Source organism: Fusarium subglutinans (assembly GCF_013396075.1).
Source record: "Fusarium subglutinans strain NRRL 66333 chromosome Unknown NRRL66333_c0000066, whole genome shotgun sequence".
Lineage (NCBI taxonomy): Eukaryota > Fungi > Ascomycota > Sordariomycetes > Hypocreales > Nectriaceae > Fusarium > Fusarium subglutinans.
Window position 1 is genome coordinate 18,945 of NW_023502129.1, and position 16,494 is coordinate 35,438.

The window sequence follows — 16,494 nt, forward strand, 5'->3', positions numbered from 1 at the left end:
GGGGTTGAAGCTATGTGCAAGCTGGAGAATCAAATGATACTTGTTGCCAAAGGTCGAAAGGTGGAATGTGAAAGGTAAAGAATTATCGATGCTGGGTTGGATGTTGTCAGGTTGAGCTATAGGTAGGTACAAACGACGATCTCGGAGCTACCCACCTAGGTCACCTGGTCAATGCGTGACCTTGACGTGTCATGTGTTGAGATAAAGACAACAGAAATAAAAGACCTTACCTTATTATAGTAGCTTTGCTTCACCTACGTTCAGATAAGGCATCTAAGTAAGGTAGTATGTTAACATCCACTGGAAATAACTTCTATCCTCATGGCCATTCACTTCTGTCTGCACTCGTCTTTCACTTATTTACTTTTCATAGCAGAAACAATCAATCATCTCCCTTCAATTCGTCAGAGGTCGATTACAACACCAAGCAAGGCACCAATGTTACACCGTTAACAAACGCATACAGTATTATATTTCAAATCGCTATCGATTTTCATTTTGACTCTTGAAGGCAGATAGACTGTGAGCCACCATCGAACACCCGTGTCATCGCAAAACTCAAAACATGAGTTGCGACCATCGCACGATACTTTCTGTCGCTTTCAGTATCATAATCACACACAAGCAGAAAAGATTGCGTACCAGAAGCATTGGTTTCCTGGGGGTTGCGCCATCGTAGTGATCAATCTCTGCTCCGGGAGCTTCAGATCAAACTTTAGCAGTGGATATAAGAGGAACATGTTCCAGGCCAAACATACAATCAAGTAGTCGGATAACAGCCATCGATCGACCAACCCATGACAACCCTTTTCAGCATATGATTGCTTCTGATGCAAGCGCATCACGTCTCCCAACAGGCGTCACCGCTCTCAATTTTGGGCAAGATCGGATCTGTACCAACTCGTGTAGGGACTCTGTGGACTATATAAGGCAGTCGACCTTCCAGAACGCCGTCATTGGCATATTTGACGATTCGCTTGCGAGCAGTGTCAATTATGGCCTCGATATTGTATTGATAAGCCCGGGAAGCCTGGGTCTCATCGTACTCTTTGATACATCGTATGTAGACATCTTCAACAGTAGAACCAGGCGGAAAACCAGGCGGCTTCCAAGTTACAAGCTCTGGAGAGTTATTGTACGCGCCATCAGCGTCCTTGTATAGGAATGTGATCACGGTTTTCTTGCCCTCATTATCGTGCCTTAAAGGAGCCATAAACGCTTTCTGACCAGCCTGCCTGGCTGTATTATGTTGACGAGTGGGTTCCTGCTCACCATTCTCTAGGGCACACTCGTATTCCTCGCGCGAGACTGGGAGATCTTTGCTCCATACGCCAACTTCAATCATTCCGTCTGTTTCCATATAAGGTATGTATTCTGGGCTGCAGAGAGGTTCGGAAGAATCCCAGTCGGAGAAGATGGTGGAGAAGAAGGACTCGCGTTGAGATTGCGTAATTGGGCAAAGGCTGGCAAAGTCGGTGGTGTTGTGAGTAACCTCGAGCCAGGCAAAAAGCAGGTCTCTTAGGTCGTGCCTTTCTAGGTACGTTAGATGGCAGTAGTGCGTGATGATCGCATCGGGTGCGCGAGACGTGGTGACGCTGGAGTCCCCCAGAAAGTCTTCTAGCTCTGCCCCCTTGATGGGAGTAAATTCCATCTCGATGCTCTTATGGGCTATTCTGCCTTTTCTTCGATTATATGCGTGTTGGTAGAATGTTATGTCTTCTCAGAATCGGTTTTCCTGCTATTGTTAACAATGCTTCGAGAGATGAACGACATGAATATCTGGGGACATGTAAGATGATAGACTCTATTTTTACGATGATCTAGCCTTCTAATGAATGCTCGTTCCATGTAGAATAAGCGTGAAAGCTTTGCCTTCCTTATACTCTTCACTACCTAAAGGTAAGGCGCTGCCTGTTGATACTCGGAAGGGTCGTTGCTAACGTAAAGTCTAGCATCCTACCTAATATGAGATGGGTGATCTCATGGGCAAAGCAAATGAGAACAAGCGTGAAAGCTTTAGAAACGGCATCACTGATTTATTCATGCTAAAGCAGCATAGCGATATAAATATATCTAAGTAGCACAATATAGTCCTCTTTTGCAATTGTCTCCTTATTGTCTCCCTCTTCTTACTCCTCCTCTCCCCGCCTTTCCAACATGTTCATAATATCACTTCTTCTCTTCCTCTTCCTCTATACCTCTCCACTCATTCATAAATCTTCTACCCTCTCGCCCTTTTACTCTTTCACATTTCTCCTCCTCCACCACACCTCTCCATCATCCCCCCCTCCCGAGATATCCTCGATCCTGACACTCTCTCAGCCTCTGGCCTCCTTCATACAGCCTGTTACTCTATCCTCTCCTGTTTTCCTTCGTGCACTCCGCTGCTCTCTTCTCTCCTGTTGTCCTTCGTCCACCCCGTTGCTGTCTCCTCTTCGGTCGATATTCGCTTATGACCTGCTCCACACCTCGGACAATGAAGCAAGAAACGAAAGGCGATGTTGGCCAAGCTGGTCAAACTGATCCGGGTCTGCCTCCTGCAGACTCTGTTCAGGTTGACCATGCTAATATGGCGCCGAATGTCAAGGAAGAACCCGATAGTCTTCCTCTCCCAGTGTTTGGCACTCGTCTCGAGGACTTCGAGGCAGATGGCAGTTACCTTGCGTCGCGACCAGGCGGTCGTTTCTTGAGCAGTCAGACAGACCTCGGCTTGTGGGAAAAGTTGGATCTCGCCGATAACCTGCGAAAATGGGTGAAGACAGAAAACCTCAAGCTCTACGGCGATGTCCGGCCGGAAGCGATCAACATCTCGGCAGAAGACCGGGTCGCCTTCTTCAATACACTCTTCAAAGACTGGTCGAGCGCCGCTGACGTTGAAAACATGCCATCCAAGCCTCGGGACAGAGATAAAGACGACACTCGCATCCTCATCGGCAGATGGTCCCAAGATCTACCAGCGTCGAAGAACAAGAGAAAGAGAGACGATGAGGGCGAATCGCCTACCAAAAGGCGCAAGAGGGAAGAGGCACGGCTTCAGCATCAGCCAGCATACTTCGGGGTCGGCATCTCCTCTGGCAAAGGAGGAGACAAGGTCAGCTTTGACGTCAAAGATGCTAGCAACCAGATCGCCGCCGCCCAGTATGTCGAGTGGAATACCGATGACGATATTGACGAACTCAAGCGCCGCGCTCTCTCGAAATGGGAGCGCAGCGAGCGGATCCGCATCCGGGAGTTCAACGAGAAATGGATCTTGATATCATCTCGAAACTACATCATCCGTGCTGCGAAGGCTGGGTTTGCCGAAGGGGCTCACCCGCCTATTGCCACCCCAGAGGTCGTCGAACTTGCTGAGCCCAAGTCGGCCTTTACTATTTTCAAAAAGGAAGTAGAGGCAGGTCTCAGAATCGTGCAAGCGGTAGAGGCAGCACTTCGCTTGAGATGAAAGATTGAAGATGGGCTTTTTCCGGTTTATCAGCAAACCGGTGAGTGTCGCATTGGTGCTGCCATCTTGGACAGGCTAGGGGAGGGAAGGAAACTCGGGACCTCGATCCCGAATGATGAGAAGACTTAGGTAACTTATCATAAGCTTAGCCTAAAATTAGTCCAAGTTTAGGATACCTTTTTCGAGTTTATTTTGACACCTTGGTATCAAATGCGGGCTGTTTAATCTCACGGGTAAAATATCAATTGGCAAATTGCTTCCCAAATGAAACCAATATCAAAATGCTAGTTCTGAAATAATGTAGTCGAAACAATATATGTACATGCGAATGTGTGTAAATGTATAGAGGGTATCTAAATTAGCTATGCTGAACAATTTACCAGGTGTATGCAACCAATCTATAGAATACCAGGCCAGAACCAAATCAATGATATCTCGAACTTGAAGATGCTCTTGCCAAATCTTCAGCGTCCGACATCTCCAGCAGACTAACAGCCTCATCGGCATCATCTTCATCGTCGGATTGTCCCAGCTCGGCAGCAGGGTCCTCACTGGTCTGTTCGAGAGGGCGGCGCTTCTTCTCAAAGTCTTGCTTGTGCGCTTCGGCAAGCATGCGTGAGAATGTGCGCTTTGGCGGTGGTGGGGGCGCCACTCCTCCTGTTCTGCGTCGAGACAAGCCTTCTTCTGCTTGACCGGCTGAGACGGCGGTGGATTCGGCTGTGCCATGGCGGGAGGGTGTTTCGAGTGAGGCAACACCTGCAGTGTCATCAGGTTGATGGCTAGCGACGGTGCTGTCCATACTAGCACGAGCAATGAGAGGCTCAATTCTATAGGGGAGAGGCACGTCGCGAGAGGCCTTATACTGAGAAACATTTCCGCAGTGTTCGTTCTCAACACGGAAGAGAGTCCACATGCCACGACGGGTGACTTCCATGAAGGCGACCATGAAGGAGACGATGGTGGAGTGTTGGGTGTTGTGGGTGAAGATAGCATAGAAAATCCAGGCAAACCGAAGAATAGGGTCTACCACCATGATGAAGTAGTATAGCCATCGTCGCTTCAGGGCAAGAATATCTCGAAGACACCAGTGCCTTGAATTAGGTTGAAGAAGAGAGAAATCCATAAAAAGATCCCAGAAAGCTGTTGTGGTCAGAAGTGTTTGCAGATGATGAGACGAGCAACTTACAGCAATAGATACTATTAATGGTCGAAAAAGTAATGAATAAGGCAAGATGCGTGTTAGAATCATGTATACGGTACAAAGACAGCATCACAGCGGCAATTATAGTCGCTGTATACTTGCCACCGTTGACTAGATGAGGAAAGACGTTGCGTGTATCTTTATATCGACGAAGGCATTGTAAGAATCGCCAAATGGGCGGAAGTGCAGTCAAGAATCCAAGGGCCCGTGAGTGGCTGGAGTTGCACTGCACTGGATTCTGCCAGTAATTGGCATATAAACAGAAGAATAGTTCAATATTCTGCCATTGTTAGTAATTCCTCGTTTCGTCTTGATTCTTTGCACTTACTGCGGTAGCATATGTAAGTGAACAGTAAATATCTCCGAGGAAGAAATCACGGAACTCGACGGGGTAGAGTCCAGCCAAGAGCAAACGCCACTGGCTCATGTCAGCAGGTTTCAACAACGAGTGAGAGAATACTTACATGAGAATATGCGAACCAGCGCCGGCTTTTGTAGAACAACGCAGGAGCAGGAAAGAATAAAATAACAATAGTAAAGAAGATAAGAATGACCGGATAGTAGATGTACATGTCCGGGTCGCCATATCTACTAAAGTTCACCCACATGAAGAGGCCCAGCACCAGGAAGAAGAAACTTGGGAATTGAGCCAGCTCTCTCCAGTCTAGATGGTGCCGCTGGTCGAACTCAAAGATGAAGGGATAGTTGACTTTGTTCTGGTTCCAGATCAAACAGTCAATGCAGAAAAGCGAGAACAGATAGAGCATGAGGAAATAGCCGCCATAAATTTGCATGAGATAGCTCGTCCGCACTCGTACTTCGTCATCGTCATCGTACAACAGTTGTGCTCCGTAAATAAGGCCCTGAATCGCGAACACAGCGCCAGTGCCAATGAGCAGACCATTCTGGAACATGCCGATCGACTGGTCTTCAGGCTTCTTGTTCAGACTGCGGAGCTTGCCAACGGCTAGCTTGTGATTACCGCGCTCAAAGTAGCGAGCATACAGGTCTTCGACCGTACGAATGTGTCCCTCGAGTACATCGCTGTTGACAAACCATGACTGGTTGACCTTTTCGTTCAGATAACGATACGGAGGTCGGGCATTGACAGCCTTGTCGTATTTCTTGTTGAGCTTTCGAAATGCCGTGCGGTTGAGCATTGCATATGACTTGAGCAGTTCAAGCCCACGATAGAACTCTTGGAGTGCGAGTTTGAGCTTGCGCTTTGCTGTGCGGTATGAGACCTCGTGGTGAGTTGGGCGACGGATGTAGTCTCTCTCAGCGTCACCTACGACGCCGCCGTTGATATTGGGTGTCGTGTTCATCTTCTGCAACGCCTTCGTGTTGGGTCCGATAGGGAATATCTTGGATTTGATAGGATCCATGAACCCATTGAGCTTGCCATTGGCGCTATCATGGGTTCCTTTTTTCTGGGGATTCTCCTCTCGCGCTCGCTCATCAGCCATCTCTTGAATTCGACGGTTGCGCATCTCGTGAAGCTGTACTCTCAGAATATCCAACCTCTGACCAGCCTGTTCTTCCTTCATCTTGTAGAAACTCTCAACTTTTTCGAGCTCGGAATCGAGGAAGTCAAAGAATTCTCGCTCCCTTTCCTTAACCAGGTCGAAGTTCTGCATGTTGATATCGACTCTGCGGTCACTTTTCGCTGTTGATTGGTGGGTAAATAGTCGTCTGAGGTGAGAAGGTGAATCCTGAGCACCAGACCCTGATGGTTTCTTGGTCGAGTTGTTCACGTCCGGGGATGCAATTGTCGACACGACACTGGCAGATGATGTTCGTCGAGGATCAATTCGTTCAATATTTCGTCGCATCGCCTCGGAGGGCCCAACAGTAGCAGGCGAGCCGGACAGGTCACTCTCATGATCATGAACTTTCAGCGCGGGCGCAGGTAATTGAAATTCGGCATGTTTGGTCTCACCGGCCAGAGGCGACGGCTCAGTTGGTGTATTGACAAAGCTCCCATAGTGTCGGTTATCGCCCGAATCTGTGAGGGACTCGTTTTCGGCGGCTCTGCTTCGTGGCGTGGGGATCGACCTCGGGGGCGCGACGGCTGCTACGGATGGAATTGTCGCAGAATTCAAAGCCGTGTTCTCTCTTGTAAAGGGTTGTCGCGGCGTTGCAGGCGAAGCAAACGTGCCAGTGCGAAGCTGTCCAAGACCTCGAGGTGTTCCATTTGCACGAGCAAGAGCTCTACCGACAGCCTTGATGTGCTTCTTCCCTTGTTTGTAGTTGAGGTACTTGATGCGCCATTCTGCAGGTTCAAAGTTAGTTTTATCCAATCTACAAGATAATTCTTAGGGATTTACCAGGCACAGCTTCTCGCTCGAGCTCCTTGGCGAACTTCATGACAGCTGCTCACAGCCCAACGATAAGAGGACTATGAACTTGCAGCATCTATAATTTGGATGGAGGTCGCTAAAGAAGTTAGGGGTAAAAAAGCTTGGGCTTAATTCAGCTCGTGGAAAATTTGTTGGATCGCGTCAATCCGTCCGTCAACGTGCCCCTCCCTGGTGATCATGAATGGGTTCGACCACTAGGGTCGAGAGCTTTGAGTTCAGATGAACGAATGAATTGCTTTTGACGTCAGTGCACGAGGTCCTCACTACCAGGTAAAGAGAAACAAAACGAATCCGCTAGCCAAGACGGGGAATGTCTTCCGCATCAGCGTGGGTTATTAGGTGCCGAATTACCCTACACAAGATAATTGAGTTTTGATATGAGATGAAGGACGATGATAAGAACACTCCGAGGAAATGAGTTAAGTGTTAAGGAATTTGATTGTGCAAATTAACTCTTATTTTGCTAACCTCAACTGGAGTTCGGAGGCCGCAACTGGTTTACAACCTGACCTAACGAATGGGTTATTGCCGCCCCCAGCGGTTGGATATCGAGTCGTTGAATAAACGACGATCATAAGAAACACAAAAGGAAGAAATGCGATCTCACATAAGATTTGAATCCGATTTTAGAATCATGCGGCGCAACCGTTGATATCTGGGTTTGGCGTTCAACGTGTACACCCAACCTTATCTCAACGTTGAACTTAATATAGCTTCTTGCCACCTCAAATGGTGATGCAGACTGCCATGTTACATAAAGATATCTGACTGTATCCCGATGTTTAACTAGCAATTGCAGTGTTGTAGAATTGACTTCTTGACTATCACAACGATGCGAGGATCTACCTATGTATACTTGCCGAACTGTTACCGACAACGACAACGTCAAGTGTATTCCATAATCAAAGTTGTGACATATGCTTTATATTTCCGTCGATTCTATTATACCTGTAACACAACTTGCCTGCAAAACGAACCTTATTGTTATGTTCTGCAAAAGTTTAGAAAAACACTTTATTAGTAAACTCCCGGCGGTGTAGTATCCGACTCTGCCGACCTTTGATCTATCATGGACAACACAACCGAAACAATAATTTTGCTGACGTGTCAATCGCAAGATCATCAAAAAGAGGAAATGATCAGACGTAAGCTTTGGTGAAAAGATGATGTTCCTGAAGCTTTGAACACATTGTGCTACTGTTGACTCATAGTACTCAGGAACCGCCCCGTGTGCAACAACAAGTCGGCGAGAATAGACACACACAAATTCCAAGAACAAATCGAAATTCTTCAAGATAAAATTAGAGAGAAAAGTCAACATGGTGTTACATTATGGTCTCCATGAGGACGAAGCAACCGAGGAGCTCACACTTGCGAGTTGCAATTGTTGTCTTGAACCTCACCACCTAGGAGCGCTGAGAAATACCCGCCGCTCGTGGCTATTAGGTTATCACCGGACTGAATTCCATCTGAAAAAGGTAAGATATTTTGTCGAAATTTACCTCATGGTATCGAGATTTGAGGGGTTTATTACTCCCTTAACAGAGACTTGACTTACACGGACTACTTCGCCAAAGCACCAGCTCAACGCTTGATCGACTCTAGCTTCTGGGAGCTTGAACTTTCTTAGTCTCTCATCGAGAAACCCACTAAGCAAAGTCCGTCCGATCCAGATCTTTCATTTAGGCATTGATGACTTCATTATTACCACGTGTGCTGTATGGTCCAAGGCATGCTCCTCGAGGTGGTTCGGCCGCCGGATCAACGGTTTTACGCTCAAGAATCCATTGTCATGACAAAGAGAGGAATGTTTTGAATAGACAAGACATATAAACAACGCATGAATCAGCCAATGCATCACGAAAACAAAACTACATCATGGTGAAATTCAGAAGCATTTGTTTTGATCGACATGTTTTACCTGGTAACGCAGCATTGCTGCCGGATATCCGAGTCGATTGGGTAGAAACTAGAAAGTAAACAAACTGTAGCATAGCATCATGAGAGCAATGCCCATCACGACAACCGCGGGAGCTCTAGCGAATGAGGTGATTGGAAATGCCAGTTCCGGTTGCCAGTGCGAGAAACGAAACAGTGTTCCCTCGCATCGTTCACCCACACTATCTATCAATCGGTGTGATTGAGATAAGACCTACAAACACTTATTCGGCGAATCGAAAGCTCCGTCTCTCAGCCGAGTTTGGTTCCCGTGAAGATCTACCTCAAGCTACCATGCACGTACCAAAGCTGGACATGTGGCTAGGCTAGGTGCTTATGTATGAAGGCTAGCATGGGCGTCTTTTCAGCTTAAGCGGAACTGCATCGGGACAAACTTGTGTGACAGTGCGTCACTGCAGCTTGGGAACTGGACTTGTAAAGCTTGAGGCCTGTATGGGCTTTTGATGACCACTCAGCGAACAACACACGTCTTATCGATATTGGTTTACTTGCTTAAGCTGAAGGCTTGTGGTGCCTTGTTCCTTATTCCTGGTGCCTTCGATTAAGCTCATTCGAGTTGATCGGTCAGCATTGCCAACTCACGATCATGAAAGGATCAAACCCTCGAACCCAAGATCGAAAGCCAAACCTGTTATTCTGTGTGGCGTTTCGATATTACCACCTCAATCCTGCTTATGTTGGAGATCGCATCCTCACGATACTGCATGCGTACACCATCGCCCGAAGCTCCAGGGCCATTCAACTTAAAACAGAGTATTATATCGATGACAAGTTGGAATGTACCTTGTCTATACATGGGGATTGTAATTCTCTTACACACCCTCTAGAACGGCACATTCCTGAAAGGGCTGAGACTCCTGGTAGATATTCCTGCATGACGCCGTGTTACAAACTGGAAAACGTGACGGTTTCCTCAAGCTTCCACTGGTTGGTGAAAGTTTCAATGTGAATGCCAATTTACATGAAATAAGAATATTGATTTGCGACAGGGATTGCCTAGTCGCAATGGAGGAATTCTCCCGCCGAGAGTGAGGTTTAGAAATGGAAAATCATGGAACGATGGCTGCGAGATCGAGATCGCGAGCTGTCTATGGGCCCTCATTCTCTTTTATTTCCTGACTTTTATCGTTTCCTGATGTTTCATCCGCGGAATTGGTCTTGGCGGAAGCTTCGGAGACCAGGTTGTGCCAGGATACTGGAAGACTCTGTGGGCCTTGGCAGCGGGAAACCAAGGAAGCTATCACGGATATTCAGGCACATACCTAGGCTAGCCAGAGCTTTGTCTGTTGTAGTGCAGTTAACTAGTTCTCCTTATCTCGCGTGATGTAAAAGAGAGAGGTTGAGTTATCAGACCAATCAGCGAAACCCTAGCCGTCCATCCATTGCGGCTCCCTAGAAGCTTTAAGCTCAAGGCGCAAGGTTAGCTTGATGGTTTTCAAGCTTTGCTGGGCTCATTGGAGCGGCGCGGACTGATTTCGAACGTTCCAGACTTTCGGCAACCAGATATCCGCTCAAGAAGAGGTCTGAGAGACGACAAAGGACCGAGATTGAGGATTTTTTTGTGAGATTCGCCACCAGATTCCCAGATGAGAGATTATCGAAAGATGTGAGGATCTCTGCAAGTTTAGTGGCGGCATGAGAAACAAGGCTCTTCTTCACAAATGACAGCCTTGGCCTTGACAAGGACCCTCCCTCACGGCTCGAAGGGATGGAACATGCATTGCATCTGCAGAGTCGAGTCTCCATATTCTTGGCGAGTCGGTAACACGGCGCATTTTTATGGATCAGTTTTGTGAGAGACTCTTCCTTTACAGGCCCAGAGGGGCCAAAGAGAATTCGGCCAAGTCGACACTATAACAAGTTTCCTGCTACTGTTGTGTTGGTGGTGGTTCTCTTCTCTCATCAACTCATTTTGGTGCATGCAAGCTGCTAACTAAGGCAAGCCAGCAGCCACAGCCCACGCGGTGATGGCCGAATGGCACCCCACGTGTGTGGAGAAACTCGCGCTTACAAGCGAAGCCAGGCGAAGCGAAAACGGATACTAAGGCTACTGACTAACCAGGAACTCAATTGTAAGTTGTGGCTTCGGGACTTTTTTTTCTATCAATGACAACGTGAAGCCGTTTCCAATACTAGAGGGAAGTCGGCGCCTAGAAAGGAAGGGAAAGGAGAGGATTAGGATTGGGCTGACGCTTATGTTACGTGACTGGAAATGGATATATTTTTCAACGAACTAATCAACAGTGCATTGTATCAGTCTGGTCGGTGTCAATTGGACCAAGAATGGGATCAGAAACATGGGAATGATTTCCCGATCAGTTGCCCGATATATCGACCGGTGGCTGCATCGATAATGGGTTTTGTTGGTGATTGACGCAGATGCAGGATGATCTGATGAATCAGACGTCAAGGCCACTTGCTTACTTGCTTCGGTTCCTATCAAATGAAGCCTCTGACAGATCAGAGAGATGTCCACAATGGTACTCACTGATCAGTCAGTGCATTACAACAATTGCGGTGATGCGATGGTACCCCGCCGGCTACACATCCTTGCATTTGGGGTCGGGGTCGGTCTATGGAAGCCTGCAGTTTCCCCAGTCCCCGGAGTCAAACGGAGCTGAACTGAAGGACAGCAGCAGAGTGGGCTGAAAAGCCGGAGTCAGAGACGGTCAATCAATCAACTGAAAGATAAGACGTGTCCTTGCAGCAGGTCTAAAAAACCCGGTGAGAGAGTTTGAATTAAGCTCAGCTTTACAGGGCCGCGCTATATGCAAAAGAGAAAGCGGGGTGATGATGATTTATTTGGTCGAGAGTCAATTGAGAGAAGAGAATAGAGGAGAAGAGTCAACAAGTGAGATGCGATCCGTATCTCAGAAGCGAGGTTGTACCCCAAAACTCCTGGCACAAAACATCAGTTCATCCGACACCATGGAGGGGTTCTTTTCCTTCGACAAGGATCAATCTGTAGGGAAGCTCACCAATGCGCTTACATGAACTCCACGCATGGTCTGAGTAAGGTCTTGTAATCATAGGCTACTGTAGGTGGTATTCTCTACTGATGCAAGGGTACATATTTGCATTTGTCGGTAAAATATGGAGGTGATTACAGTGAAGCCATTAACTGACATTAACGCCATATTGTCCCAGCCGTTGACGAACAAGCCTTAAAATCCACTCGTGGTGATATTCCTCACCCTTGAACACCAGTTGTCAAAATCGCAGAATTTTCCCGCATATAGTTCACGCCAACTGAATCCTCGGTCCCGGGCGACGGGTTGGTTGGCTGTACAATGTATTATGTATGTATGTACTGCGGCCGCCTGCACGCAGGTCGAGGTTGCACTGGATCTATGGATGGGAAGTTACTTCAAGGCCCTTTGGGAAGCCCTTTTGAGTCTAGGAACTTTCCGCATACATGGTTAAGACTTTCGCTTGAATAGACGATTGGATCACATGGGAATCTAGTTGAAGCCCATGCCTTTCGGGGTCCATCCAATAGCTAAGGCTCTACACCTCTATCAACTTCGATGGTGCTGTGCCTGGATTTTTGTCTCATGAAGCTGGCCCATGTAATTTCTCGATGGTATGTTTTCCCATTAGTCCTCCCTTATCTGGAGTAACAATGCAAATGAGCGTGGGCTTGATAATGAATCACCATGCCGATATTTTTGCGTTTAACCAATCCAAGCTGTCCCTGCTATTGACTAGGCGGCATGACTGTTCCTCGAGGGCCACATCGACTTTTCTCGTGCTACCCTTTTTCCTGTTGGTCCTATGTTCCAGTTCTGGAGCTTCTTTGTCGTTATCGAATTCCTGCGGAACCCTTCACCCGGGGCACAAGTGTAAGGAGCCTCTACTGGAACGGTTTCTTGGGATGCCTTCAAGTATCGAGACCAAATTTGCTGCAGCTGCTGTGAGAGAGATGAGAGTTTGAGCCAACCGCTTATGGCAGCTGAGTTTCAATAAAGACGATCTACTAAAAAGTTAGGTTAGGTTTTCGCGGGATTTTGTCTTCGATGACTGCCCGTGCTGAGAGTACACAAAAGTGACTCCAAACCCCCACCTGCATCCGGATCTAGGGATTGCAAAAGAAGGGCAGCTCTTGGCGCGGCTCGATGCGTGCTGCAGTAGGGCTCCCATGTCGGCCCAGTACCTAGGTACTGTCACTTCAGTTCTGCGAGGGTGACAATGAAAGTGACATCGCCTCAGATGTCTCGAGATGCTCACATCACCCTGACTCTTGGTCTCGTCAGCGTCCCTTCATGCAAATGGCCTCCCCGGTGGGCGTGGCCTGCTATTTGACGCATCGTCAGCCGCTACAGATTTGTTGCAGGGGTGTGAGAGTTGAGAGGCGATGGCGAGTTAACCAAGAAACAATGGAATATGGAATTGACTCTTTCTCTTGCAAAGATGAATCACTTTAATGCAAATCAAGGTTGGTTGCGATATGGAGAATACCTCAACCCCAGTCATCGCATTTGTTGATTATTCTCTTTCCTGTCGCTTATCTGCTAATTAATGCAATGGTAGTCTGGTTCAGTTCAGCTCAGAATTGAGAGACAAAAGCGCCTCAGCAACAAGCGGCTGCTGCCCTACGAGACGAGTACGGGGATAGTTAGAGCAGCCCGGCCAGACCAGGCCTTGTCGACATCAACCTTAGCTAGTGTCTACCCACTTGGCCTTGGATGCAAGAACATGACATCACGGTCGATTGCAGGGTCTGATTGGATAGCGCACCAGGCTCTTCTTCGGTGGTGTGCCTTCAGCTGGCCCACGTTTGGGGGACGCCAGGGCTGACTTGTTCTAGCACGAGTTACTCGAGTTGGAGTTGAAACTGGGGAGTGTAGGAGACGATGTAAGAGGTTGATGATGGGCGATTAAGGACCAGCATTTCAATAACGTGCCAACAAATCTGTTGCAGACCAAGGCATTGGATAGAAATCAAGTTATTCAGCATGAATGGTAAGCGTCGGTGACGAGACGGATGTAACAAGAGTGAAGCAGCATCACCAGCCTCAGTCACGATAACGCCCCATGTTCCACATTCTCTTCCCTTTCTCACGGGCAATCATCACGAAACACCAATTCCTTTCCGGCCAGAATTGAACCCCCAATCTGCGTCCTGTAATATCCCCAACGCGGAGACCAACGACCCTTTGCAATAGGCCAAGGCAGCTGGTCTCGGCGGCCAAGGATTGACGATCTACAGCTCGACATCATAGAGGTACATTCAATTCTCGTACAGACAGCCGCTTCCAGCACATTTCTTTGCGCTGAACGTGCTTCGCCCTTTGACCTCATGCCCATGTTCACCTCATGGAAAGTGTCCGCCTGCTAGCGGTGATCCACCTGCAGGCGACCACCCACTAGCGCTGGAACCCACTAAGCCCACCCGGACCTCACCTAACCTAAGGTGCCCTCCGTGGCCCATGCAACGTTGGACTGCTTGGCTGCCACTGCCAGTGCTCACTGACGGGAAACCGAAATCCTTCTTTAGGCACAGTAGGCGCCTCTGCCCACCATCCACTTCTGCTCTCTCTTCTTCTCTCACATACAAACAACAAAACACCAAATCTGCCCATATTGGTACATTTATATCTATACCTCCAATACTCACGATACTTGGGGCATCTCTATTACTCACTGCTTTCGTCACACTCACACTGCCGTCCTTCGCCTTTTGGCTCCTTCGCCCCGCTTTCTGGCGCGCTACTCAGCTCAGTCTCACTTTTTTCGGCTCCCTCTATAACCCGTCCAGCCGCGCCCGACGGGGCCAAACTCTCTCCCTACTCTCGGACAGACGCCGCTACCCGCGAGCAGCAAACACATAAAGTACCTGGCGTCCCCCCTTCGACGTCGCCTGGTCCTTTCGGTTATGTTGGAACCCCAGGCCATGAGAGGGCCTATCGACCAGACAGTGGGTTACGGGCATTCTCGAACACGAACCACTTCCTCAACCGCCTTTCCCATGCAATTTCAAACATCTCACCTTGCCCAGCCGGGCCCCAATCTCTCGCAGAACCGTCGCTCACCTTCTGTGAATACTTTCAGCACCGCCTCGAGCATCCCTCCTCCTGCCGCCTACCGTTCTTCCTCACAATCCGAGCTTCGTCGCTCCACATCTAGCCGCTCAGGCGGAGCCAGCAGCCAACCCTCCAGCTATGTCGCTCTTCTCCGGAAACAAAAGGGCACTGTGTGGTGTGATCGCTCCCAGTATGAAGACCCACGACTGCTTGCACAACAACGAGCTGCAAAGATGCGAGCAACTCTCGAGGTTGTTGGTGGATCACGCAGTGCTTCCGGTGGAGCCGGAGCAAGAACAAGCACCGGCCTGAGTACTACAAATAAGGTCGCCGCCAAGATCCCCAAGATTCGACACCACGGAAAGAACCCAGTTGTCGGCTACGCTCCTGGCGAGAACCACGTTGGTGTTGGTGGTGTGCCAATGCGACTTAGCGCTACTGAAGTTGAGGCTGAGAGCAGCGAAGACGAAAATGCCGGAAACCGCCCTCATCACCGTAGAACGGGGAGCAGCGGACGAAGCAGCACAACCAGCAGCCGCCGAAACCTTGCCTACCGCACATCAGGAGGCATGGGCAGTCAGCATAGCCGAAGGTGGAGTCCTGGTGACACACCTGAGCGCACCGGCAGCTTGGTGGAGGCTACACCTGAAGACATTGTCGATGACGCTGCCAGCGGCAAGGCCCGCAGCATGGCGAGTGGCAGCAGTGGTGAACGCGCCGACAATGTGGGAGAGTTGAGCAATGCCCCTAGATTGGCCTCCAACTCTCTCATGCACTCGGCTCTTACTCGAGAGAAGAGTGTCAAGTCAGCTGATGAGCTGAGGAGACGTGGAAGTGTGGACGAGCGAACATCTACCCTTACCTCTGGCCGCCTTTTCATTGCCAACCCTGATTGAGGTGATATTTCACGCGACACAAACTCCAACTGGCTATGAACCACTATATCATGACACCGTGAGCCAAGAGGAGGCTTCTTTTCTCCATCATTCGTTACAGCACACTTCGTATCAAGAGGTGGCTTGCATTGGTCGGCGTTCCAGCATTGTTTTACTGCTTGCTTTTCTACACTACCTATCGTTTTCAGGGACGTCACACCCTACGAATTTCCTTTTCCAATCTCTCGCTATTATCATCTCTACACCTCTTGAATGGTCGGAGTGTGCATCTGGAGCGGGGACTCCACTGTCGTTGACTGACATACTGATAATGTTTGAAGAAGATACCTCTGCCCTCTACTATAGCCAGGATTCAAGATAAAAGCATGCTTAATACCACCTCATGATCTCATCTGAGAACAAGGGGGATTCAAACAGCCATGACAGTTCCGTGCCTGACTCCCTGTGAAGTTGAATTTTCTGTGGATCTAATTAAGATCGGCTCCCTCTCGTGTTGTCCATATCTGGTAAACTCATATGTATGTCAGGGCTCCAGTGACGTTACCGTCCACTTGGTTGTCTGGTCGTTTCACTCTGGTCCCTTGGCGGCACCAATCGTTTATTCTCGGTTGCT

At 48.6% G+C, this 16,494-nt stretch overlaps 4 protein-coding genes across 4 annotated transcripts; 2 read left to right on the top strand and 2 right to left on the bottom strand.

The window, feature by feature from the left end:
* Window positions 1–841: 841 nt before the first annotated feature.
* On the bottom strand, window positions 842–1,651 carry FSUBG_6358 (uncharacterized protein; the record flags this gene model as incomplete). Its single annotated transcript, XM_036684547.1, has 1 exon — window positions 842–1,651. The coding sequence occupies one exon, from the start codon at window positions 1,649–1,651 to the stop codon at window positions 842–844; it is 810 nt and encodes a 269-aa protein (XP_036538073.1).
* An 825-nt stretch (window positions 1,652–2,476) lies between these two features.
* FSUBG_6359 (uncharacterized protein) lies at window positions 2,477–3,442 on the top strand (the record flags this gene model as incomplete). The annotated part of the gene is made up of 1 exon (XM_036684548.1): window positions 2,477–3,442. One exon carries the CDS (start codon window positions 2,477–2,479, stop codon window positions 3,440–3,442), a length of 966 nt encoding a protein of 321 aa, XP_036538074.1.
* A 424-nt stretch (window positions 3,443–3,866) lies between these two features.
* FSUBG_6360 (SYG1) lies at window positions 3,867–7,010 on the bottom strand (the record flags this gene model as incomplete). The annotated part of the gene is made up of 5 exons (XM_036684550.1): window positions 3,867–4,582; window positions 4,629–4,923; window positions 4,972–5,061; window positions 5,108–6,915; window positions 6,971–7,010. 5 exons carry the CDS (start codon window positions 7,008–7,010, stop codon window positions 3,867–3,869), a joined length of 2,949 nt encoding a protein of 982 aa, XP_036538075.1.
* A 7,827-nt stretch (window positions 7,011–14,837) lies between these two features.
* Window positions 14,838–15,881, top strand: FSUBG_6361 (uncharacterized protein; the record flags this gene model as incomplete). The annotated part of the gene is made up of 1 exon (XM_036684551.1): window positions 14,838–15,881. The coding sequence occupies one exon, from the start codon at window positions 14,838–14,840 to the stop codon at window positions 15,879–15,881; it is 1,044 nt and encodes a 347-aa protein (XP_036538076.1).
* Between the last annotated feature and the right edge of the window lie 613 nt (window positions 15,882–16,494).